Here is a 24,566-nt window from a genome sequence, read left to right on the forward strand (position 1 = left end):
TAGCTTCCCAGTGTACACATGTGTGCTGGCGACCTGGTCTTCCAGTTTCTAATGCACATGTACACGAAGACTCCCTCTAGGGAGTTGCTCTTCTGGTTTCTGGCGCTCCCATGTGCGCAAAGACCAGCTGGCCGGTGCGTGCATGCACTCTAGGGAGCTGCTCTTCCAGTTTCTGGTACTCCCACACATGTGAAGCACACCGAAACCCAGAAGAGCAACAGGTGATGGCTGGCATGCATGGCATAGGTTCGCCATCACGATATTAGGTTATAGGGTTAAAGGATGATGTTTACATGTGACTCTTAGATCCTTACAATGCATAAGGAAGGAGGGAGCATAACACTTAGCTTTTTTAAACTAGAGCTTTTGAATAAGCTATAGTTTCTACATCGGGGCTTGACAACATGAGGCTCCAGAGCCGCATGCAGCTCTTTGGGGCCATCTCTTGTGGCTCCCTGTCAGATGATCTCACCAGTGGCTGGCACCACCCCTCACCCTCCCCTCCCATTCACTCCTCGCCTGCCCTGAGAAGGGAAGGGTGACGGCGGCGGATGGAAACTTGCTCCGTATTCCAGAGCAGGAGAAAAGCAGTCTTATGCTTGCCTCTTCTTCCAGCTCTTATTGGTGCTGCATGCACCTCAGCCACTCAGGGGGACACATGACTTTCTCCACCCCGAGACACTGGCTGGGCTGGCTATAGCCCATGCTCCACATCGTAATGGGCTCCAGGAGGAGGAGGGGATGCTGTCTCCCCCATTGTGAAATGCACTAAATTTAAGTGTGCTGTGCATGGCGCTGCAAGAGCAGCGAGCAGGCCATGGAGTTGGCAATGGGTTCAGCCGACAGGGAGCTACAGCAGGGGGACAAAAGAGCTTCATTTATCTGGGAACCTGAAATGACTCTTGATTTAAATCATACGGTAAAAAGCACCCAAAGAAGAAGAAAGAACAACATCAGCAAAAAAGACAACACCCAACCCTCGCCTGTTTTTGGAAATGGTTCAAGAGGGAACAGACACACACACACACGCACACACACACACAGAGAGAGAGGGAGGGAGAGGGAGAAAGAGATGAGAGAGGGAGTGTGAGAGAGAAAGAGAGAGAGAGAAAAAAAGAAAAAGAAAGGGGAAAAGAGATGAGAGAGAGAAAAGAGAGATGAGGGAGAAAGAGATGAGAGAGGGAGTGAGAGAGAAAGAGAGAGAGAGAAAAGAAAGAAAGGGGAAAAGAGATGAGAAAAAAGAGAGATGAGGGAGAAAGAGACAGAAAGAGACAGGGAACGAGAAAGAGAGAGAGAGGAGAGAGAGAAAGAGAGAGAAGGAGGAGAGAGAGAAAGATGAGAGAAAGAGAGAGACACACATACAGAGATACCTGTTTCCCAAGAAAAGAAAATACCGGGAGCCACAAAACCTGGGTAGGCATGGCTGGGGGTGTCATGTGACTGGGTGGGTGTGAGTAATGTCGAGTTGGCCACGCCCACCCAGGTTTTGTGGCTCCCGGTGTTTTCTTTTCTGTGGGAAATGGGTCCAAATGGCTCTTTGAGTGTTTAAGGTTGCAGACCCCTGGTCTATATTATACATAAACATTGAGCAAGCCAAAATCACAAGCCACATAATGGTCTTGACCAATGTTAACACATTTGTCAATCATAGATATTTATTGTATTCTATCATCACAGATGAAATTGATCACACAAATTCTCACTCAATTGTGGATCTCACTACAACTTAAACCACAGCGTTGTTATGAGGTTAAAATCCTGAGGTGAGGAAGAAGGTCCTGAAGTATGTTGAAATACAAATGAAATTTATTATTTATTATTTTTTTCTGTTATTATGCTAAACCTTGATGTAAGTTAGAGCAGGAATGATACAGGTAGTCTTTGACTTATGACATTTATTTAATGCCTATTTGGAGTTATGATGGCACTGAAAAAAGTGACTTATGATCATTTCCTTGCACTTACAACCATTGCAGCATTCTTGCAGTCATGACAGTTGCAGTGTCCCAGGGCGAAATAATTGCCATTTGCAACTTTCTGAGGCAGCTTTTGCCATGCAAAGTCAATAGGGGCAACCGAATTCACTTAATGATTATGTGATTTGCTTAACAACAGTCCCGTTTGCTTAACAACTGTAGCAAACATTAGGCATGACTCACTTAACGTGACCAGAAGTTAGTAACAGAAGTTCTGGTCCCAATTGTGGCCATATGTTGAGAACTACCTGTAGTAGGCAAGAAGAGATGACATTTTCCCCTTTCTTTCCTCCATTTCCATCCCAATCCACTCAAAATGTACCATCATCCAGTTTGCTACCTTCCTTAGAAAAGATTATAAGGAATGCACCTTTGTAGGCCTGTTGAAAAGACAAAAACCTCCTCCACGGAGTAAAAAATCTCTGTATTCAGCAATGCTGCATTTTGAGAATTTTCTGGGGTGATAGACACTGAAATAAAACAATAGCAAAATATTAAAGAAATGGTTCTTTGCACATCCATAAAGAAATATCTAGGTTTTTTTGAAAGCAAATAGATCAGTACAGTAGCATACTTTTGTGGCAGATATTAATAGTTCAACTTTTAAAACCACTTTTCATATTTTACACAGATTTTTGACTACTTTATTTCAGACGTATGTTTAGTCAAACTGGATTAAGCATCTTACTCCCTGTCTGAAAGCATGCTTTTCTGACCACACATAAATATTTGTAATCTTTATTTAGAGTTTTGTTTTGGCACTTTGAAAAAAAATTAAAATTGTCTACATCTTTCTGCGCAAACTGGCAAACCACAAATGGAATATTCTGTGTTTTGGACTATATTTTTAATCTATACCTATGACTTTTCTCCTCCAATTATATGAAACTCTTTCACTGAGCTCTTTTTAAAAAGTCACAGAAAATTTGGTGTCTGTGATTTGAAAAGTAATCTTACCTTTCCCCCCTATTTTTAGTGTAATTGTTTTTATCTATTACTGAAGCTCCATTTTTCAGGAAATGAAACAGCTCACTTTCAAGTTCTAATTATTATTTATTTTTGCATTATGTTTAAACAAATCAGAATAGAGAATACACAAGTTAACATTTAGAAATTTTCATCAAACAACAAGTCAATATTCAATTGAATTCACTTGACCATGTAGTGTGATTAATATCACACAGAGACAAATGGTCGCATAAGGCATTATGCACTACTACAAGCAAGTGAGAAAAAACAAGTTATTGATCTAACACTATTTCTATTTAAACTTGTTTTTTTTACTTTTAAAATTATACACTTTTTCTATGATCCTTTCTAATTTCTTGTCATGAAAAAATAAGAAAAACAGGCAAGACTTTAAAGTCAGAAATTATTTGACTTTTTTTTACAAACAATTATTTATAAAATAAATTCATAGGTTTTTTTTGTATAGGTTTAAAAAAATGATTAAAACAATTTTCCCTCTATGGTAACAGAAAACAATAAGATGAATAAATGTTTCTTCTTATGAACCACATCATTTTTTAAATTTGGCCTGAGCAAAATTTAAACAATAATTGTACTGTGTATAAGAATCAATTATCACTACAAACCCTGTTTCCTCCATGATGCATCCACCCCAGGATTCTGTACAATCGCACCCTTCTTAAAAGACATAAACGAGAGAGGAAGGGAGAGAGAGAGAGAGAATAAAATTAGTTGACAATATATACAACAAAATACACCGTAGAGAACAAATACAGTAAGTACAGTATTTTCACTCTTCACATCTTTGCATTTTGAATAGTATATCTGATAAGTATAAAGGAATTCCACATTCACATCTGAAAGACTGCAATGAGTGAACTAATCTCTTCTCAACAAAGAAAAGGTTAAGACACTACTGTATGTCTGTGTAGACATGCACGATTGATTAAGTGATTATGTTCCATCAAATTATTTTTGACTTCTAGTGACTACATAGGTAAGTTGTCTCCATGAGCATGCATGACCAAAAATGATGCATGTGCAGAGAAATCTAGTTGCTTGAATTGACTTAAAAGATTCTTAGACAACAAAATAATTAGCTCTATTTGGAGAATATAAAACTATACAAACATTTAGTTTGATAACAGGAGACTTGGCACATACTTGGTTTTCTGGATGCTGGTTCCCACTGTATTCCTAGATTCTGAGCCAAGCTTTGGGACAATTCTTGTGCTATTGCCCAGGAAAGCCCATACTATTAGGGAAAGATCAACCTCAATTAAATTAGGGTGAAAAAAGAGGCAAATCCAAATTATTATAAGTTTAACATAAAACTTCCATCACAAAATGTTGTAGACATTTTTATCTTGTTTTATTTTACTTTATGTCTATTTTTAAAGTGTTTCTGTTTGCAATTCTGGTCAGTGACCATAAATAAACATTATATTTTTTTGTACATGACTTAAGCTGGATCCTAACATTTCTCTGGAAATATCTTACTAACTAGCAGGGTACCCGTGCTTTGCTACAAAACTATGTGATTGGGCAAGTTTTTTGGGAGGAAAATAAGGGAGGGAAATCTGCCTCTGCCTACCAGTATCCATCAGTATTCATCTGGCTAATGTCCTGTCAGTGTGTGAGAGAGTTGAGGGCTGTTTGGAAACTGAAACAGTATTTGCTGTGTGAGCAAGAAGGAGACAGCAAGGAGCCTGGGTTGATTTAGCTGAACTGCAGTTGGAAGAAATTTCTTTTCAGGTGGTGAGGGGGAGTAGAACGCCTTAGCATCAGAGCATGTTAATAATAATATAGGACATACTAATGATGATCATTTTGAAAAATCCTTTGTTAGTGAGCACCTAGAAGCCAAAGGGAACATATGTGCCAAATTTCAAGTTTGTAGGCTTTATGGTTCTGGAGATTTTGTGATAATGTGTGAGTGGTATTTCGCTTTTATATATATATAGAATCGATAGATTTCACAACGGATGATTCTCAAATTGTCATCGTCACCAACAAAGTATATCTGGAGAAATGAAGGCTGCTGCTGATGCCCTGCCATTATACTCCCTATCCTATGTTAGACCTGCCCCTGCACTTTGAATGTTGGCATAAAATTTCCCTCCTTCACCTCTCTGGCTCCAAAAGACATCATTTGGAAGCATCCGTTGTACTTCCGGTCAGCAGAAAGAAAGTGGTTTTCCATTGGATGCTGGTGGGTGAGAAGGCTGTGTAAGGGTTTAGGGTAGGACTGAAGGGGAGGGAGGTGGACTTTACTGTTACTGCAGCACATCCCAGGACTCTCATCCTGCCACTTTAGAGCATGGGACCAGGCACAATATAACCAAGGTTTCAGTTTTGGAATAATGAATCTGAGGTTCATATTGAAAACCAGACAAATACTTATTAGTCCAAGGCATTGATCTCATTTACAACCGATGAACGTAGGGGTTATTAGATATATAGTTTTTTACAGCCGGTCTATTGACATGGGGATACTTTGACAATACTTGTGTGTAGCTTCCCTTACTTGTGTTTTCCTAATCACATCTGTAAATCTTTTTCTGCATTTTTTGCCTCGTTTCCCTTTAACTGATGTTACAGTAGAAGGAACGGATTTGTCTGAACTGAGGAAGAAAATAAAGGGTGGGGGGGAATCTTCCTCTGCCTACCAGCATCAATTGGTATTCATCTGGCTAGCATCCTGTCAGTGTGTGAGAGAGTTGAGGGCTGTTTGGAAACTCAAACAGTATTTGCTGTGTGAGTAAGAAGGAAACAGCAGGGAGCCTGGGCATGGCTTAGCTCAACTGTTCTGTACTAAAGCTGTTTGCTACTGTAAAACTGAAACTAAACTCCTCTTCTCTGCTTGTGTTTTGCATTTGGAACAGATTTCTTTTCAGGTGGGGAGGGAGAGTAGCATCAGAGGACTGTTTGGAAAGTCAAACAGTATTTGCTGTGTGAGCAAGAAGGAGACAGCAAGGAGCCTGGGTGTGGCTTAGCTCAACTGTTATGTAGTAAAGCTGTTGGCTGCTGTGAAAGTAAAACAGAAACAGAAACTTCTCTGCTTGTGTTTTGCATTTGGAAGAGATTTCTTTTCAGGTAGGGAGGGGGAGTAGAACTCCTTAGCATCGGAACATGCTAATAATAATATAGGAAATACTAATGCTCTGATGGTCATTTCAAAAAATCCTTTCTTAGTGTGGAAGTTACTCCTGAATTCCTGCCAGATTTCGCACTGGCCGTGATTGTGAAAAGGTGGCAGGGAAGATTGCAAATGGTAATCACGTGACCTAGAACACTGCAACAGTTGTATGTGTACATGTGAGCTGGTTGCCAAGCTTCCACTTTGCAATCACATGATCATGTGGGTCATGGGGGAATGCAACAGCCAAGTACCATTTGTTCAACATCATTGCAACTTTGAATAGTTCCTGAATGAATGGTCAGTAATCAAGGACTTCTTATATACTCATGAGACTTTATGAATTGGATAAATAAATACATTTCTTCAAAACAGAACTATTACCTCATTTACTCCAACACCTCTAGCCACCGAACAAATTCCTCCAAAATAGCTTAGGCTACTTCTTTTATAATGAAATGTCACATTCCTTCAGAACAAGACAGATAAAAGAAGAATATTAATATCATTTTCTTCAAATGAAATAGTATAATATAAATTATGAGAACATGGGCTTGTTTTATTTAGTTTCTTTAATGTCATTAAAGTAGAATATTCATAGATATATACTGGATACTCATAGTAATTCTATGTCGAGTGCCCTTGAAGTTTTTTTTAAATCTTGCCTTTATTTATAAGTAATTCAAGGTGATGAACATACCCAATATTCCTCCTGCCTCCTATTTTCCTTATAACAACAATCCTGTGAGGTGGGTTGGGCTGAGAGAATAATTGGCCTCAAATCACCCAGTTAGTTTTTGTGCTCAAGATGAGACTAGAACTCATAGTCTCTTAGTTTCTAGGCCAGCACTTTAATAACTACACCAAACTGGCTAGGGTTAAGTAACTTATTTCCAATTTTAGAAGACATCATAGGAAGAAATAAATAAGCAAAAATGTAAAAGTGAGAGAATATACAGTAAAATATCTTGCCTGGAAAAAAGGCTTCCTAATTGAGATAACATTTTTCTGAATAAGATATATCTCTGTACTATATAGAAATAATTCTTGGAATCTTGTGAAAAGCCATTTTAATTTTGGTACAGTTAATCAAGTCACAAAACAATAAGGAAAATGTTCTGATCAATTAAGCTCTAGTTTTGAAACCCCAAAAGGCTAATATAATATCTAACAGAAAAAGTGGCTCTAAAAGTATTTTGGCTAATCCTGATAATTCATTGGGTGAGTCAAGAGGTGCTGTATTAATAACACCTGAGGATGGAATGACTACAGATCCTTAAGCCTCTTAAGAAGAACAGTGGACCAGACCATCTCTCCTCTTTTTACATACGAGAGGAGATGTACAGCATCAGCATGTTGCTTGATGAAGTTCTGTCGATATCGGGAAAAATCATGAAGCATCTGCCTTGGGTCTGCATGGACATGAATACGATCTCTGTCTGACCAGGTTTCAACAGCAACTAGAACAACTCTGGTGTTTAGTTGCTCCTTGTATATCTGTGGGGAGAGACAGGACAAGCACAGGAGTGGAACACTGGGTCAAACATGCACAGTTAGCCAATCAATCAGTGGAAAGACAAACAGGGTAAAGTAGGAGAGAAACATTGGAATATAATTAGATAATATACTTCCCTAATAATCAATACTCCATTAAATTTACAGTAATGTCAATACTACAATATGCATAATTATCAGTACATGAGTATGTAATATTTACTATATAGTTTGTGGTAGGAAATCATAAAAACAGTTGACAATGGGCAGACTGTGTGATTTTGTTTTTGTTTTAATTAAACACTTCAAATTTAATAATTCTGAACACGGGTGCCTGAAGTGAGCAGAACAACAACAATTTGTTGTAACTCCAAACATCTGGAAACAGAATTCTTGCTTTTTTATGCTTGAATTCATGAATACCTTTTCAATAAACTCACTCATTCTTCAAATTGCATTTTGAGCAATCATAATCTCCATTAGATAGGTAGGTAAGTATATCCTGTGATCCAGTTATGTATTTTGCCCAACAAGGTAACATCACAGATAAATTTTCTATTTAAACAAATAATCCTTGGTTTCATTTTTTCAAAGAATTGTCCCTATCTTCATTCTGTCAGGCTCATTTCATAATAGGACAAGAATGGGCACAATGGACATGCACAAAATTATTCTATTTTTTTTTATCTAGAAAGTCTTTATCTGCACAAAAAAACCTGAAGTGTTTGTTGCACTGGAAGGAAAGTATCTAGCATTGTAAGATGGCTTATTCAATGCACTGCATTTATCAAGCTCTAAAGAAAGCTTGTGTGGAAGTATTGTAAGGCAGTTTTTCAAAGAGTTCATTGATAGGGTTTCTTCTTGGCATTCTGTCTTTTCCTTTTCAAAGATTTATTTATTCATTTTTAGCACTGGCAGCTTACAAGTGCAGGGTGCTACACAGGATAACATTACAGGAAACTGATTCTGTAACCTCACAAAAGAAAGAATATCTTCTGTAAAACTCAAAGAAAATCATTTTTCAAAATCATGAATTTCTTTTCTCTGCATTCTCAGAGGATACTGAATGTTTCTTTCTAGGATAAAGGGTTTGTTTCTTTTTAGTACATATGTGTGAATGGTAGCACAGGCATCTGGTTGAAGCCATGATTACATCATATATGTCAAGATATCACACAAATGATACAAATTGTGGAATTTATGTCCATTGCATGGTGACAACATGACTTAAGCAATACCATTTGCTACACTACAGTAAGGATTCTTTTCAAAGTTTTTTTGTAGTTCTACAAACTTTGGTATTTCTTTTGGGTAATACAAAAATTGGGATATAGACAGGCAAGTCTGCTACTGATGTAAATTAGTTTTTGTTCTTAATATAAAAAGAATTATGAGACAAATGTTGCCTTTTCATTTTATCATTCCCCATTGAACTGAATACAGTATTATTAATTTTATTGACTATAGCAATACTTACAGCATCCACGAGATTTACCACCGATTTCGCAAAGTTATTCGTATTACTATGGGATGACCGATGTTTTTTGAACTAGGAGAAAAATGTTAAGTCATAATCCAATTGAAACATTAATTAAACTTCATTGCTTCCTGGCAAAGCCTAAAAAAGAAGCAACCCCAGTAATATTTCTCTTTGAACATTTTTGCACTGTATTGATAAAGGTCAATTGCACAAATAATAGCATAAAACATATATTTGCAATAGCTTCCCCTTATAATTCGAATTATTGATTGCAAGCCTTCTGTGGCACATAACTCAATGCATTTTTTATTTCAAGTGCAAAATGTTCTTTGAAAAAGACTGTACTTAGCTGCCTTAAATTTGCAATAATAGAAAGAAAACTAGATATCTGGGTATCTTGCAGAAAGTTTACTATTAAAGTTTTATTCACAAAAATAATAAACTCTTCTTATAAATGAAGCCTGTTAACATTAATTATTTATTACCAGCTTATTTTTATACATGGTCAGTCTTGACTCCTGGCAACTATCTAAACAATCCATTTAAAATCATTGGGACACAACAAATGAAAAGAATAGATCCTGGGCGCTTCTGGTTTGAGTTCCTTCGGCGACAGACAGAAATCCACGATCGTGCGTGGTTTCGATCCGGGCTCACCGCTGGAGCGCCCCGAGCTGGCTGGTTTCAGGGCTAAGCCACCCCGTAGAGGTGGTGAAGAGGGGGGAGACTGCCAGCAGGGTTGAGGAGAGATGCGGCTCTCCTCCTCAGCTGGCCATTACTCCCTTTCCCGAAAGCGGTTGCAGCAGTGGTCAGAAATGGCCACCCCAAAGAAGAACTCGACCGGAAAAGAATGTGCAGGAGGAAGATAAGAAGTAAAAGTTTTGGCTGACTGGGTTAAATTGCAAAAGCAACAACTAAGGTACCCTGGAATTTAAACTTACAAAAAAATAACATCGCTCCCAAAGAAGAGTCGGAAGCAGCGAAGGAAAGTGAAATGGGAAAGGTTTGGTTTTTTTTTCTTCTCTCCCTTTCCCTATACTGACAACTTAAGAGACTTAAATAAGAAATTGGAAAAATCCGCTTTGACATCAACAGGCAATTAAGCTGAAAATAAAACAAAATGTCAAAGGGATAATAAAGATTTCTGGACACTAAAAATTTTTTCATAAGCAGGAAAGGAGAGAAAAAGAATAAAAGGGCAGGATCTGGAAAGAGGGAGGAGACTGCCTGGAATTAAAAAGAATCTACAGTAAAACTTCAACAAGACTTCTAAAAGATACATTTTAACTGAAATTCTGTAACTAAACAGTAGAACCCCAGGAAGAGAAAGTGAAAAAAAAGAGCAAAAAGAAACAGCTTGCATGTATTTGGATTATTTAGTGATCTTTGGATTCTTGGTTGTTGCATTTGAATGACTAAAATTAATCGGGTGGTTGTTTAAAAATTTATACAATGGCACTACTTCTGGATGAATTGAAAATGGAACTTAAAAAGTATAAAGAAGATGCACAAGAAGGGAGGGGTTCTTTTGGCTTCATTTTTCAATTCTTAGAAATGGAGATTTGGAACTATGAGAAACAACAAGAAACGTCTGCAAAACAAGAAGACTGGGACAAAGAAGAAGCCATCTTTAATGAACAAGTAATTCTATGTGGGGAAGAAAAAGGAAAGGGGGAAAGAGAATGGAGAATTTAAGACTTTAAAACTTTAAAACCAAAGGAAAAAAAATAATTCGAAAAATAAGTATAATACTGGAAAGCAACAGAAGAGGGGAATACAGAAATAGAGGTAGAGAGACAAGGGGGTAAAAAGGGGAGAGAGAAGAAGAGAGGAAAGAAGGAAAGGAAAAGAAGTTACCAAGGACTGGAACAAGATATAGAGAAACAGGACCTATTTAGAGATAATGGGTGAAAATTTAACTGAAAAAGGGATTCTGTAAAGGTACATAAGATTGTATTGTTATATTCTATTACTTAGTAATAGTTATTTCTATTACTTAGAAATAACTTTAGAAAATTGGAAACAATGTATGATTAAAATGAGGGATAAAATAGTGTAATTTAGTGAAATGTTTGTTAATAAAATAAGTGAAATAAAATAAATGAGTAAATTGAATTAGGAAGGGATGGGAACATTTTAATTAGTTAATGTTTTATAAAATATAAGTGAAGAGGGGAGGGGAATTAATTATGAAAAGCTTATAATTGTTCCCATAGAAGTATGATATTTAATTGAAAAGTAATGTTAAAAAAGTTAAGATTTTAATGAATATTAATATTAATGATAGAATTGAATTGGAATGGAATGTGTTATTTTAATTACATATATTTATATTTTTTTCTTTTTTTAAGAATATAGTGTGTATTTTAAGAATGTACCAAGCAGAATCCGAATGGAAGTTATGTATTATATTGAATGTTATAACTTTAGGGTATATATTGAAGCCTAAATAAGAGTTAAATGGATAAACTTAAAAGATATAAAGGCGTCATACTCCAATCAGTAACTACAGGAGAAACTTTGTTTAATGAGAAAAGATAATAGATAATTGAAACAGGACAGACAAAAAATATAAATATAATGATTTGAATTGAGATGAGATAATTAAAATAAAATTGAGAAAATTAAAAGAGGGGAGAAGCTATGCAGAAAATGTAAAACAATAATAAGATATGGAATAGAACATAAAAATGAGCATGAACCTGAATTTGTGTCTGTACGAAGAAATGTAACCCGGAATTACGCTACTTTCAAAAAAGATGTTTTATTTGTATTTTTTTTGTGAAAACTCAAATAAAATTTACAAAAAAAAAAAAAAGAATAGATCCTCATCTAGAAATATATTTTGTTAATCTTTGGACAAAAAATTCCAGAACAGATCTTTCCAAACATTGTACTCTCAGATTATAAGCAAACATGATGCATTTCCAACATCATGTACAAATATCATCAAATTTCTGACCTTGTAGAGAGACACTGCAGCAATCCTGACAGAATTTTTTATCAGTATTATTATTCCCATATTGCAGATGGAAATCTGAGGCTGAAAGTGAGTTTCTTGCCTAGAATAATTGTCAAACAAAATGTAATCAGGCACTTCCTGATTCATATCTCAGTGTCTTATCAACTTAGATTACCTCAACTCAGTACTGCCTTAATACCAGCATTTTAAGACATTTGAGAAGTAGCTATTAAGACAGGGAATCTCTGCTATATGCATTGGTTTCACATGAGGTATCATCCTGATTAACGATAGGACTGGCCCTTGCATGAAGAGAATAGTCATTTTGAACCCTGAAACCCTCAGAGATACGGAGACAGGTCATGTAGGACAGGATAGAGAAGGCAAAGAAGATGACTGGGGTCCTTCTAGTCCCCTCACATAATTTTAATTGCATGACAGATGTAATGTTGAACCAAGCCTTGAGAAAGACAAATAAATGGACCAAAATGAATAAACTTTGTGGTCTTTCCTAGATGCATTTCTGGAAATAACACTGGATATAGAGGCATCAAGTAATCCAAGCCTGGCTGCTATGATACCCATAAAGTAGTCTTATTCCAAGAGTTTCCCAGTGCACATTCCTTAATTCTTTATTCAAAAGTATAATTATCTATATTACCATTAAGTATGTATGCATTTTTCACAATCAAATTTTTTGAAAAAGTATAGAAAAAACTAATAGAATCAACTTACCATTTTATAGTCATTAACAATCATGAGCTCTAGGTATTTCATTTCTTCAAAGACACCACGCACTGCCTGTAAATTATAAAAAGAATAGATTATTTTTAAAATAGCTTGCTATACTGTTTGTCATGATAACTCGCACTGTGTTCTTAAGTCTGTTTTACCAAAGCCTAAGAGCAAATTATGTTGTATTAATTTAACTAGGGGATATCTAATTCAGTCTCTTTTCAATCTTTCCCAAAATGAAAAGAGGGGGAAATTCTTTGGGGATGCAAAACTCCATTTTTCTAGCCACAGATATAGTTGCTTTTTTCTTCTTTTTCTACAACTTCTCTTGTTTTAATTGTAAAAAATATATATTTTAAAGGGTTTGCCACTGCTTCAGATGATAGGTTAAAATCAGTCCTGCCATGCTGTTAGATGGGAATTCCATTAAGGCCAATGAGCATGACAAAGATGCTTTCAAAAACCAAGTTGCTATCAGATACAACAGCTAGGGTTTTCAACTTTAGAAAAAAGTATAACCTACCCCACCCCTAATACACATGAAAGCTATTTCCTCCACAGGGGCAGATGGTGAAGGATGAATAATTATCTGGATACTGACTAAATACAGGTGAAACTCGAAAAATTAGAATATCATGCAAAAGTTCACTTATTTCAGTAATGCAACTTAAAAGGTAAAACTAATATATGAGATAGACTCATTAATGCAAAGCAAGATAGTTCAAGCCGTGATTTGTCATAGTTGAAATGATTATGGCTTACAGTTCATGAAAACCCCAAATCCACAATCTCAGAAAATTAGAATATTACATGCAATCAATAAAACAAGGATTGTACATAGAACAATATCGGACCTCTGAAAAGTATAAGCATGCATATGTACTCAGTACTTGGTTTGGGCCCCTTTTGCAGCAATTACTTCCTCAATGCGGCGTGGCATGGAAGCTATCAGCCTGTGGCACTGCTGAGGTGTTATGGAAAACCAGGATGCTTCAATAGTGGCCTTCAGCTCGCATTGTTCGGTCTCATGTCGCTCATCTTTCTCTTGGCAATGCCGCATAGATTCTCTATGGGGTTCAGATCAGGCGAGTTTGCTGACCAATCAAGCACAGTAATCCCACGGTCATTGAACCAGGTTTTGGTGCTTTTGGCAGTGTGGGCAGGTGCCAAGTCCTGCTGGAAAATGAAGTCAGCATCCCCATAAAGCTCGTCTGCAGAAGGAAGCATGAAGTGCTCCAAAATCTCCTGGTAGACAGCTGCGTTGACCCTGGACTTAATGGAGTACAGTGGACCAACACCAGCAGATGACATGGCTCCCCAAATCAACACAGACTGTGGAAACTTCACACTGGACTTCAAGCATCTTGCAGTGTGTGCCTCTTCATTCTTCCTCCAGATTCTGGGTCCTTGGTTTCCAAATGAGATGCAAAAATTGCTCTCATCAGAAAAGAGGACTTTGGACCACTGAGCAACAAGCCAGTTCTCTTTTTCTTTAGCTCAGGTAAGACGCTTCTGACATTGTTTGTTGTTCAGGAGCGGCTTGACAAGAGGAATACGAGATTTTGAAGCCCATGTCCAGGCTCTGTCTGTGTGTGGTGGCTCTTGATGCATTGACTCCAGCCTCAGTCCACTCCTTGTGAAAGTCCCCAACACTTTTGAATGGCCTTTTCCTGACAATCCTCTCCAGGCTGCGGTCATCCCTGCTGCTTGTGCACCTTTTTCTTCCACACTTTTCCCTTCCACATAACTTTCTATTAATGTGTTCTGATACAGCACTTTGGGAACATCCAACTTCTTTTGCAATTACCTTTTGAGGCTTTCCCTCCTTATGGAGGGTGTCAATGATGGTTTTCTGCACAACTGTCAGGTCAGCAGTCTTTCCCATGATTGTGATTCTCATTGAACCAGACTAAGAGACCATTTAAAGGCTCAGGAACCCTTTGCAGGTGTTCTGGCTTAATTAGCTGATTAGAGCTACCGTATTTATCGGCGTATAACACGCACAGGCGTATAACACGCATCTTCATTTTAAGAGGAAATTTCAGGAAAAAAATTAAATTTCTAAATAAAAACTTTGAAGCAAAATAAGGGTAGCTCAGAACTTTTTTTATTAATATTATTACCATTTATAAGGTAAATCAGTGGTCCCCAACCTTTTTGTACCAGGGACCGGTTTCAAGCAGAAAATTTTTGCAAGGACCGGGGGAAGAGAAGAGAAGGAGGCTTCTCTCTCGCTGCTCCACCATCCAGGAAGAAACTGCTTCAAAGAAGCGGGGGCTTTTCCTGTCGCCGCAGCTATTCCGAGCGCCCGCTTTCACCCCACTCCCACCCCGCACGCGCTTCAATCCACAGTGTCCCATTCTGCCTGCCTGCCTGCCTGCCTTAGTTTCTGGTTGTTTGGGAGCAGCTTCGGCTGAGAATAATAACTATTCGCCTCTTTTACTCAGCCGAAGCTGTTCCGATTCAACCATTAACGAAGGCAGGCAGGCAGGCAGAACGGAGCACTGCGGGCGGGCGGGCGGGCGGACGGGGTGGGGGTGGGGAGAAACGGGCGCTTCAGGGAAGCTGCGGCGACAGGAAAAGCCCCCGCTTCTTTGAAGCAGTTTCTTCCTGTGCTGGTGGAGGAGCGAGAGAGCGACTGAGAGAGCTGACCCAGAGAGAAGGACAGGCTTCGGTTGCTTCCTCCCTCCCCTTCTTTCATTTGTGTCCTTGATCCCCGATCCCAGCAGCATTCACCGAAGGTGAAGAAAGCCGCCATTTTTAAAAAAATTCTTTGCGGCCCGGTAGAGAGTGCTCCACGGCCCGGTACCGTCCGCGGCCCGGTGGTTGAGGACCCTGAGGTAAATAATGCAAAATAATGCCCTCTGCTCGCACCGCCCGGCCTCCGCTCGCACCGCCCGGCCTCCGCTGCACCGCCGCACCGCCCGGCCTCCGCTCGCACCGCTCGCACCGCCCGGCCTCCGTTCGCACCGCTCGCACCGCCCGGCCTCCGCTGGCTTCTTAACATTATATCGGCGTATAACACGCATACATCATTTGCCCCCTATTTTCAGGGGGAAAAAAGTGCGTGTTATACGCCGATAAATACTGTAATTACTTTGAGCCTAGAATATTGAACCTTTTCACAATATTCTAATTTTCTGAGATTGTGGATTTGGGGTTTTCATGAGCTGTCAGCCATAATAATCTCAATTATGACAAATCATGGCTTGAACTATCTTGCTTTGCATGTAATGAGTCTATCTCATATATTAGGTTCACCTTTTAAGTTGCATTACTGAAATAAATGAATTTTTGCATTATATTCTAATTTTTCGAGTGTCACCTGTAGAATCATGGTCTGACTCAGAGAAACTTCATATCTTTTGTCATTATTACACATGTATGTTCAAGAAAGGTCAGCTTATATAAACATACAACTTATACAATCAGCACATGAACAAAGATTCGGACAAGCATAACCAACCCATATTGTTGTAATTATGCAGAATCTGATTTTGCATCTTTAGTGTTGTATGAATCTTTTTCTGCTAATAGTTAATATTGATTAACTAGCTTGATACCTCACTACAAAACTATGTGGTCGGGTTTTGTTTTTGGGGAAGAAAATAAGGGGGGGAATTCTGCCTCTGCCTACCAACATTCATCTGGCTTGCATCCTGTCAGTGTGTGAGAGAGTTGAGGGCTGTTTGGAAACGGAAACAGTATTTGCTGTGTGAGGAAGAAGACAGCAAGGAGCCTGGGCATGGCTTAGCTCAACTGTTCTGTACTAAAGCTGCTTGGTGCTGTGAAACTAAAACTGAAACTCCTCCCCCCTGCTTGTGTTTTACATTTTGAAGAGATTTCTTTTTAGGTGGGGAGGGGGAGTAGAACTCCTTAGCATCAGAGTGTGTTAACAATAATATAGGAAATACTAATGCTCTGATGGTCATTTCTTTCTTAGTGAGCACCTAGAAGCCAAGAGGAACATACGTGCCAAATTTCAAGTTTGTAGGCTTTACAATTCTGGAGATTTTGTGATGATGCCTGAGTGGTATTTCGCTTTTATACACTGTATATAGATAAATGTTAATAAATAAATAAATAAATAACATATTTTCAGGTTTGATATGATGTTTCCCCATTTCTTTGGTACAGGAATATTTATAACTGTCAATTCTGATTTGTTCCTCTCTGAGCCATTCAGAGTCCATATTACACAAAGTTAAAAAAATGTATGCAATCCATTGGCTGTAGCCTTCCCAAGAAGGTTGGGAATATGATCAAGTTGTAAACTTCGTTTGTTTGTTTGTCATTGTACTTTGTGATACTGGCTTTCTTTTTCAAAATACATATAGACTTTGGAATCCCTGACCAGAAGTACAGGATCTATATATTTGCAAATGAATATCACAAAATGCTACATATGAATTCTTACTGATGGAAAGAAAGCTAAATTCTCTTGAACTTCTCATCAGTTGCAGAAATGGATTGTGCGTAACAATCTATTTGCATTCATAAAAATTCAAACCATTCATTCTTTGAATGACAGTATTTAGAGATTTCATTTTCAATACTGTAAATCTTTGTTTCTAAATATTAATTTTCTTCAAAAAGGTTTATGTTTTGTTAGTATTTAAAGCCATGTTACATAAACAGCAGCAAAAAGCCTGTAAATATCTCTCGTTTAAAGTTCCTCTCTGAGTTTGGCGTCCTTCCCAGTGTGTGTTTTCTGTGGACATCTTCCAGCCCTTATCTTGCCTGTTTTGTGTTGCTTTTTTCCTTCTTCGTGTAACTGCTTATGTGGGAGTTTTTTGTCTTCCGTCAAAGATGTTCGGAGCTTGGAAGCAAAGTGAAGGAATAAAAGGGGCTTCACCTGTTTTCTGTGACTGTGTTTGTTTTGTATCCCACCCTGTGCCATCACAAAAATTATGAGGTGAAATAAATGATCTCCTGCAGTGCAAATCACTTCAGCATGAAAGCTAAGGTTTAACACAGTGCTACATTTCACATGTTTTCCCATGTCTTTTAAAAGCAGAGAGATCTTTTGATCTGATGCAGTATTACTGACGTCGTAATACTCACAGCCCTTCTTTTCCTTCTTAGCCACTGCAATTCAGTCAGGAAGGACCAATCCGATGTGGAATCAGTATCTAGAGATTAATAGCAAAGAATTTTCTATTTTACCACATAGCATCTGCACCTTTATCTAATGAAACATATTGGCCCTTTCCCCTTATATTGGTAAAACTTTAGATCTGCTAATTTTAGCCAAACATGTTCAAGCTACTTTAAACCCAGTTTAGTATTCAGTCCTCAACTTTATTCACATAAATGAAAGTTCGTCTCCAAATGCCTGAGTTGATAATGATGGGATGATAAACTGTTATTCAAATTATTCACAGTGTCAATCCTATCTCTGATGTCTTCTGAGAGTATTTGTTCTGCATAAAATCATCCTTCTAGAAAAAATGAATTTAAAACACTTCCCATTTCAAACCTCCTGCATATTCCAGTGAAAGCAATTACCAGCAACATGTAATATGATGATTATGGATTGATAAATTAACTATTTCCTTTCTTGTAAAAAGAATTTCATTGTAAACACAGGGATTATTCTAAAGGTTGTATACAAATTACAGTTGCTCCAAAATATGGGAGCAATTGAGCAAAAAAAAATAAGGCCAATTTTATATATACCTTACTAGATACATTTTTATTTGGAAAATGTGCTGTTTACAGTATTTTGCAGTCTAATTTTACAGAAAAAAACGTCAGTCTTGATTATGAACTAGCTCCTTACTGTTCTTCAATAAAAAGATTTTAAGACTCAGTTTGATATATGTGGAGTTTGCTCATTGTATTTCATTGTATAGAGGACAACTCACTCAGAGAGTTAATCTTCAATAACATATCATGGCATAAGTTGGCCACACAATTTCAATGATATAGCAGAGTAAAGAGCTTTCTAATATATCTAACTATAAGCTTGTCACAAAGAATCTAGAAAAGTGGCTGTTCACAACAATAATTACACTGATTATCTAATTTTACATGGAAACTTAGAAAGTTTCTGGTATATCATGACATACTACTAGGTAAATTTCTGTTCACTATACTAATCATTCCTCTGGTAGAAGTGCCATTTAAATTATTTACAGATTAACAGAGTTATAGTAACAAATCTTACTAAGGTACAGTTATGTCATACCAAGATCTTCCAACTGACTGAAGGCATTTGATCCAAATGTTCTCCGAATGACATGTGGTCTACCTGCATTGCTCTGAAGAAGAAAAAGAAGAAGAAAAACCAAATAGAATATTGTATTGGTGACATAAATTTAAGTATGATATTATCATGTAGATGGAAAACAGACGAATAAATAGATGGATGGTAGACAGACACAGACAGATATAATGGATAAGCTGCACTCTGTTTCAGGGATGTATTTTGGAACCGAACATTCTTGACTTATCCATAAGTATGTGTGGTGTGTGTATGTGGTGTGTGTATGTGGGTGTGTATGTGGGTGTGTGTATTCAATATCTTTATATATGTAATACGGGCTAGATAATTTAGCCTGTATACGTAGAAACCTGAAATTGTATTTTTGAATGATACAAATTAAATTGTGGAATATTTCTCTTTAGATGTTCACCAGGAATGCAACTGGACTGAATTCCTCTCCTACTGGTTAGCTATTATTTGGGTGGACCTTGACCATATTTTCTACTGAGTTTTTGTATGTTGTTTTTGGAGGCGTCCTCAGTCTTCTAATGCTATATAAAAATATATAAAGGGGAATCTAAGTCAATTCCAATTGGAACTTAAAACTATAATTCCATGCCTTTAAAATAGTTTTCCATATTTAATTCTCTAACAATCAGTCAATGAGAATATTTGTAGCTCAGAGTTGAAATGAGGGGTCTTGATGCTCTCTGAGCTTGGCTGTTTTCTTGAAGACATTTCATTACCTGAACTACATAACATCATCAGTGCATTGATGATGTTACCTAGTTCAAATAATTAAACACCCCTTATCTCTAACAATATATTAGCATTCAGTAACAAACAAATGGCTGTAATGGGCTGTTAAAGGAAAAGTTCTGAGAACCTTTGGAATTCTATAAAGCAATGTTGTACATCTTTGCTACAGTTGTTCTAGTCATGTATGTACCAGCACTTGGAATACTGAAGTTGTTATTTAGATATACAATGATAACTCCCTAACCCCTTATCAATGTATGCTATCCTTTGCCATCATATGTATTGAAGCACTCTTTTAATAGGAAGTTTTTGCTGCAGTCTTCTTTATGTCTTTATTCTTCTGTCTCCTAGAAAGATAAGCAAAGCACCCTGTAATAATCCATAGGCTACGAACATGGCATAATAATGATGAGAGAGAGAAAATAACCCTGCTTCTGTCATGCATCTACCCCCACGGGAAAATCCTCCATTAGTGAATAAGCTTCTATATTCTATATAACTAAAGAAAATCATAGTGAAAGCTTACCTTGATGCTCTTAAAGGCTATGTTATTTTTAGCATCTGCTGTTATTTTTGGAACTAGAACACATCTCTAGAAAGAAGTCTAGGAGGAGGAGGTCAAGATTATTCACTGTGGCAGAAAAGCCCAACAGTTCTGCAATTTTCTAAATTATCTCAAGCAAAAACTAAGAAATTAGTTTCCCAGGTGGAGAAAAAGAAAGAAACATCTAGAATGCTTTTCCAGAAAAAGCCCCACCAAAATTGCCAATGAACAGTCTCTTCACTTCAGAGTGAATAATTAATAATTAATATATTAATGATTTGGTGAACATCAAACCAAAATAGACAATTAATTGAACAAGCTCAATTAATTTTGTTTTTAATGTCTAAGCCTAAAATAAGCCATTTTCATTTCATATTCCATTTCATTTCACTATTATTTTCTGCAAACAATGGGAAATTAGGCTTTGGAAACATTCCTGGAGGCTCTGAGGATGGGGAAAAAACTGGTTTGGGGACCTTTCAAGATTCTACTGCTTATGTAACAATGACCAGAATTTCAAATCCTAGTCAGGATTCTATCCCAAAGCCAAGCATGAAAAGAGGTCATGTGGCCCATTAACCCCCCCCCCCCCAAAAAAAACTTCAGAAATGCTATATTCAACTCAACCATATAACATAAATATTTTATACACAAATAAACTAGTTAAATATATCCTCTTATGCAATCCATTCCCTTGTTATGGCTTTATTTGTGAATTGCTTATCTTCTTTCTATCCCTGAAAGAGTGGGCATGTTTCAAGTTCCCCCAAGGCCATCTGGGGGACTCCTGGAGGTGTGCCTTCTCTCTAATTTTGCCTGCCCTTTGGAATAGTATCACATCCCTCCCTAAGATGAAGATGGTCTGGCCTTGTTGTCTTTTTGTACACCTTTGAAAACCTGGCTCCTCCCAAAGGCTGTGCATTGGATCAGCCTGCCTTCCAATGATTTATGTGAATATGACTCGACTCTGGTTTGGCCTCAGTTCTACTGGTTTGTTTTTTTAATTTTTGTTGGTTATTTTTGCTTTTGCTTTTCAAAATGTTAGCTACCCAAAGTTGGATGGCCATAACAATTGATAAAATAAATAAAATTAAATTTACGTAGTTTTGCTGGTTTGTCCTTAGATTTCATGTTCGCAACCCAAATGCTTTACATGGCACTGAGCTCACCTGAATATTATGTCATTATTATAGGAGTGGTGTGAGTGTATTTAACATTCAGGTTAACCTTGTTTTAGTAACATATTCAGCTACAGTTATATTTCTAAAAAATTACAAAATATATCAAACAAAGGGTATAAAAAATAGTAAAAATATTCATTCAAATTCAGTGTTATAGATCAGCGGTCAGCAACCGGTGGGCTGCGGCCCACTGGTGGTCCGCAAGAAAATGTTGGTGATCCGCAGAGAAATGTCACCCCCCAGAGCACCCCCCAAAGCAATTAATCCAGGCTGCGCAAGAACACAAGGCTACACCACCCACATGGCCTGCCCTCCCCGCCCACTCACTCCTTACCTGGCAAACTTGCCTGCAAAGTTGCTGTTCTTTCTTTTTCTGACCATCAGCTGTTCTGCTATGCTGGGAGATTTAGATTAGCTAGAAAGTAGGAAATCGTTGGATTTCTTGCTTTCTAGCTAATCTTTAGATCTTCGGCTCTGCTTTTAATGGCAGAAACACAGATCTCTAAGTGAATCTGTGATTCTGTGAGAAACTCAATCTGCCTGTCTGCTCTGCCTGATTTTGGGTAAAGTTGCTCTCTTTTTTTATAAAAAATTCAATAGTTACATACATGGTGTATTGTGAGTTAATTTTGTGAGTTTGCTTGCAAGTAAATTTTATGTGACAGACTCAGCTAGCCAATGGCAGAAAGATAGATTTCTGAACAAATCTATGATTCTGTGAGCAACTTAATCTGTCTGCCTGATTTTGGGTAAAAGTTGCTCTGTTTTTTATTTAAAAAATCAATATTTACATACATGGTGTGTTGTGAGTTAATTTTGTGAGTTTTCTTGCTAGCAAATTTTATGGGTTTGCTTGCAAGCAAATTTTATGTGACAGGCTCAGGTAACTGATCTCACAGATCTCTGAATGAATCTGTGATTCTGTGAGCAACTCAATCTGCCTGCCTGCTTTGCCTGATTTTGGGTAAAAGTTGCTCTTTTTAATAAAAAATTCAATATTTATATAAATATTTATAATATTTACATACAAGCCATGCCCAGCCAGTCACATGACCACCAAGCCACACCCACAAATTAGGCCATGCCCACAGAACCGGTTGTTAAGAAATTACAGAACCGGTTGTTAAGAAATCTCTGTGTTTGTGTGTGTGTGAGAGAGAGAGAGAGAGAGAGTGAGAGAGTGAGAGGGGGGGAGAGAGAGAGAGGGAGGGAGTGGGAGAGAGGGAGAGGTTAGATCAGATATCTCTCTCTCTCCCACCAGTCAGCAAGCCACTCAGTCAAAATTCATATTAGTGGTCCCCGGGATTTAAAATTTTGAGTTTGGTGGTCCCTGAGGTCCAAAAGGTTGGCGACCCCTATTATAGATGATATTTCAGACTAAATAATAATGCCTTATTTAATTTATATTTGTTAGGATTTGCATCCTTTACAACAAATCAAAGCAAGAACTAGGTGGGTCAGTATTAACATACCATGCTGTGAGTTAACTCCAAAGGTTCTATCAGGTAGACATGAGTATCGTCTTCAAACATGCCACTAGAATATAAGAACACATTTAAAATACTTCAATATTAAATAAATGGGAGCATATATTTGTAAGAACTCCTACACATTTTCAGACTATATATTCATGTATTCCACACAAAATAAAAACATCATGACAACATCATGACAAAGGAAGGATAAAGCATTTTTGAATGTGTGCATGAGAGACTCATGAATGTGCATTGGTTGTGCATTGGTTGGAATGTGCATTGGTTGTGCATTGTTTCAAATAGTTCCAAAAAACACATAAAACAATGTGTGTGTGTGTGTGTGTGAATGCAACCTGGGTCCAATCATTGTCTGCTCCAAAGTACCATTTTGGAATAAAATCCACACATAGTCCTAGATTTATAATGAGAGAAGAGTTCAATATGACAAATATCCTATTTAGAATTTTGTTTGTGTGCTAGCTTGAAATTATGAGATGTTCTATTTATAAATCTGAGTTTGTAAGTAGAATCAACCTGCTTGCTGTGTTGCTGAACACATCATGGGGTCTCTTTGATCTATGAAATCCTTTATGTTCTCCTTATTACAAAGGCACCAACTGGTTGGTGATGAATGAATATTGCAGTTCTTGTCATCTCCTTCAGAAAAAGAGCAATAGGCTATGAAGGAAATTAATCTGGCCAAAGAAGAAGGCCAAAGGGAATTTGTTTTTCCACTTCCTACACATCAATTCCTCTTGGCAGTTGCTCAGGGACTCAGAACTAGGGGCAGGAAGACTGGGTTTTTAGTAGATAGATAGGGACTAATCAGCCATCCATCAATGAAGAAAGAAGATATATCAATTGCTACTCAAATAAGAATAAACATTACCAAAGGAAAAGCAGCTTGGCTTGGACTGAAATTATATCCATCACTTTCCATTCAGTTCTAGTTCTTACTCTAACTTTTAGCTCTATTTCCCTTTTCTATGTCTTGTCTCTTTTAAAAAAAACAAAAATCTTGACAGCAGAGGCTGCTTAGGTTTTTTTTTTTATTTACTATGAGTTGCCTTGGAAAAAAAACCAAATATCTAAAATATCCAATCAGAAAACATGAAATGACAGAAATAAGCAAATTGGTTAAAGGTTTATTTTGGGATTTTCAAAGTAAATATTCATGCCCTGACAAGATCAGGCAATGGGTTCTTAAGCAAAAAATCCTTGATATACCATTAGAAACAGAATATAGGAAACTCTCACCTAGAGTATAACTGGGCCATAGCAATGCACACTTCAAAGCAGCATTGTATGTAGACCAACTTACAAACAATAAATGTTGGTGTGCATTTACATTATTATGTTGTATTATACTATCGGCAGAGCTGGAGGGGAAATTTCATATGCAGAAGGCTCCGTCCATGTAAAGATGGTAACACTGAAACACAAGCTGATATACCTTTATACTGTAATTTTCTATTGAAATATATGCAAAGAGCTCCTAACAGTTCTTCATTTCCGGGATAGATTGAATAATTTTATTATGTAACATTTACTAATAGATAAGGAGGCCAGCATAACTCTTGCCATTGCTAAGTTTGTTCTAACACTTGGTAAGACGCATAGACCAAGGCATTTCTGGGTTGAAGC

At 37.4% G+C, this 24,566-nt stretch overlaps 1 protein-coding gene across 10 annotated transcripts in view; it reads right to left on the reverse strand.

Moving 5' to 3' along the window:
* The window catches only part of ADAM23 (ADAM metallopeptidase domain 23), a 100,153-nt gene that overhangs the window by 46,800 nt on the left and 28,787 nt on the right, over positions 1-24,566 (reverse strand). For all 10 annotated transcript variants that reach the window (XR_015746443.1, XR_015746442.1, XM_087949473.1 and 7 more), the window contains exons 6-15: positions 22,920-22,983; positions 18,946-19,018; positions 17,820-17,887; positions 12,756-12,821; positions 9,056-9,127; positions 7,415-7,581; positions 6,469-6,553; positions 4,110-4,200; positions 3,572-3,623; positions 2,347-2,446 (exon numbers count right to left, since the gene is read on the reverse strand). Coding sequence is in view for 8 of the 10 variants with exons in the window: in XM_087949473.1 (XP_087805599.1) it covers positions 2,347-2,446; positions 3,572-3,623; positions 4,110-4,200; positions 6,469-6,553; positions 7,415-7,581; positions 9,056-9,127; positions 12,756-12,821; positions 17,820-17,887; positions 18,946-19,018; positions 22,920-22,983 (838 nt within the window). In the remaining 2 variants the exon portion in view is untranslated. The remainder of the gene's footprint in view (positions 1-2,346; positions 2,447-3,571; positions 3,624-4,109; positions 4,201-6,468; positions 6,554-7,414; positions 7,582-9,055; positions 9,128-12,755; positions 12,822-17,819; positions 17,888-18,945; positions 19,019-22,919; positions 22,984-24,566) is intronic.

Source organism: Notechis scutatus, chromosome 1 (assembly GCF_049901735.1).
Source record: "Notechis scutatus isolate UNSWTSFEM ecotype Mainland chromosome 1, rNotScu1.2, whole genome shotgun sequence".
Classification (NCBI taxonomy): domain Eukaryota; kingdom Metazoa; phylum Chordata; class Lepidosauria; order Squamata; family Elapidae; genus Notechis; species Notechis scutatus.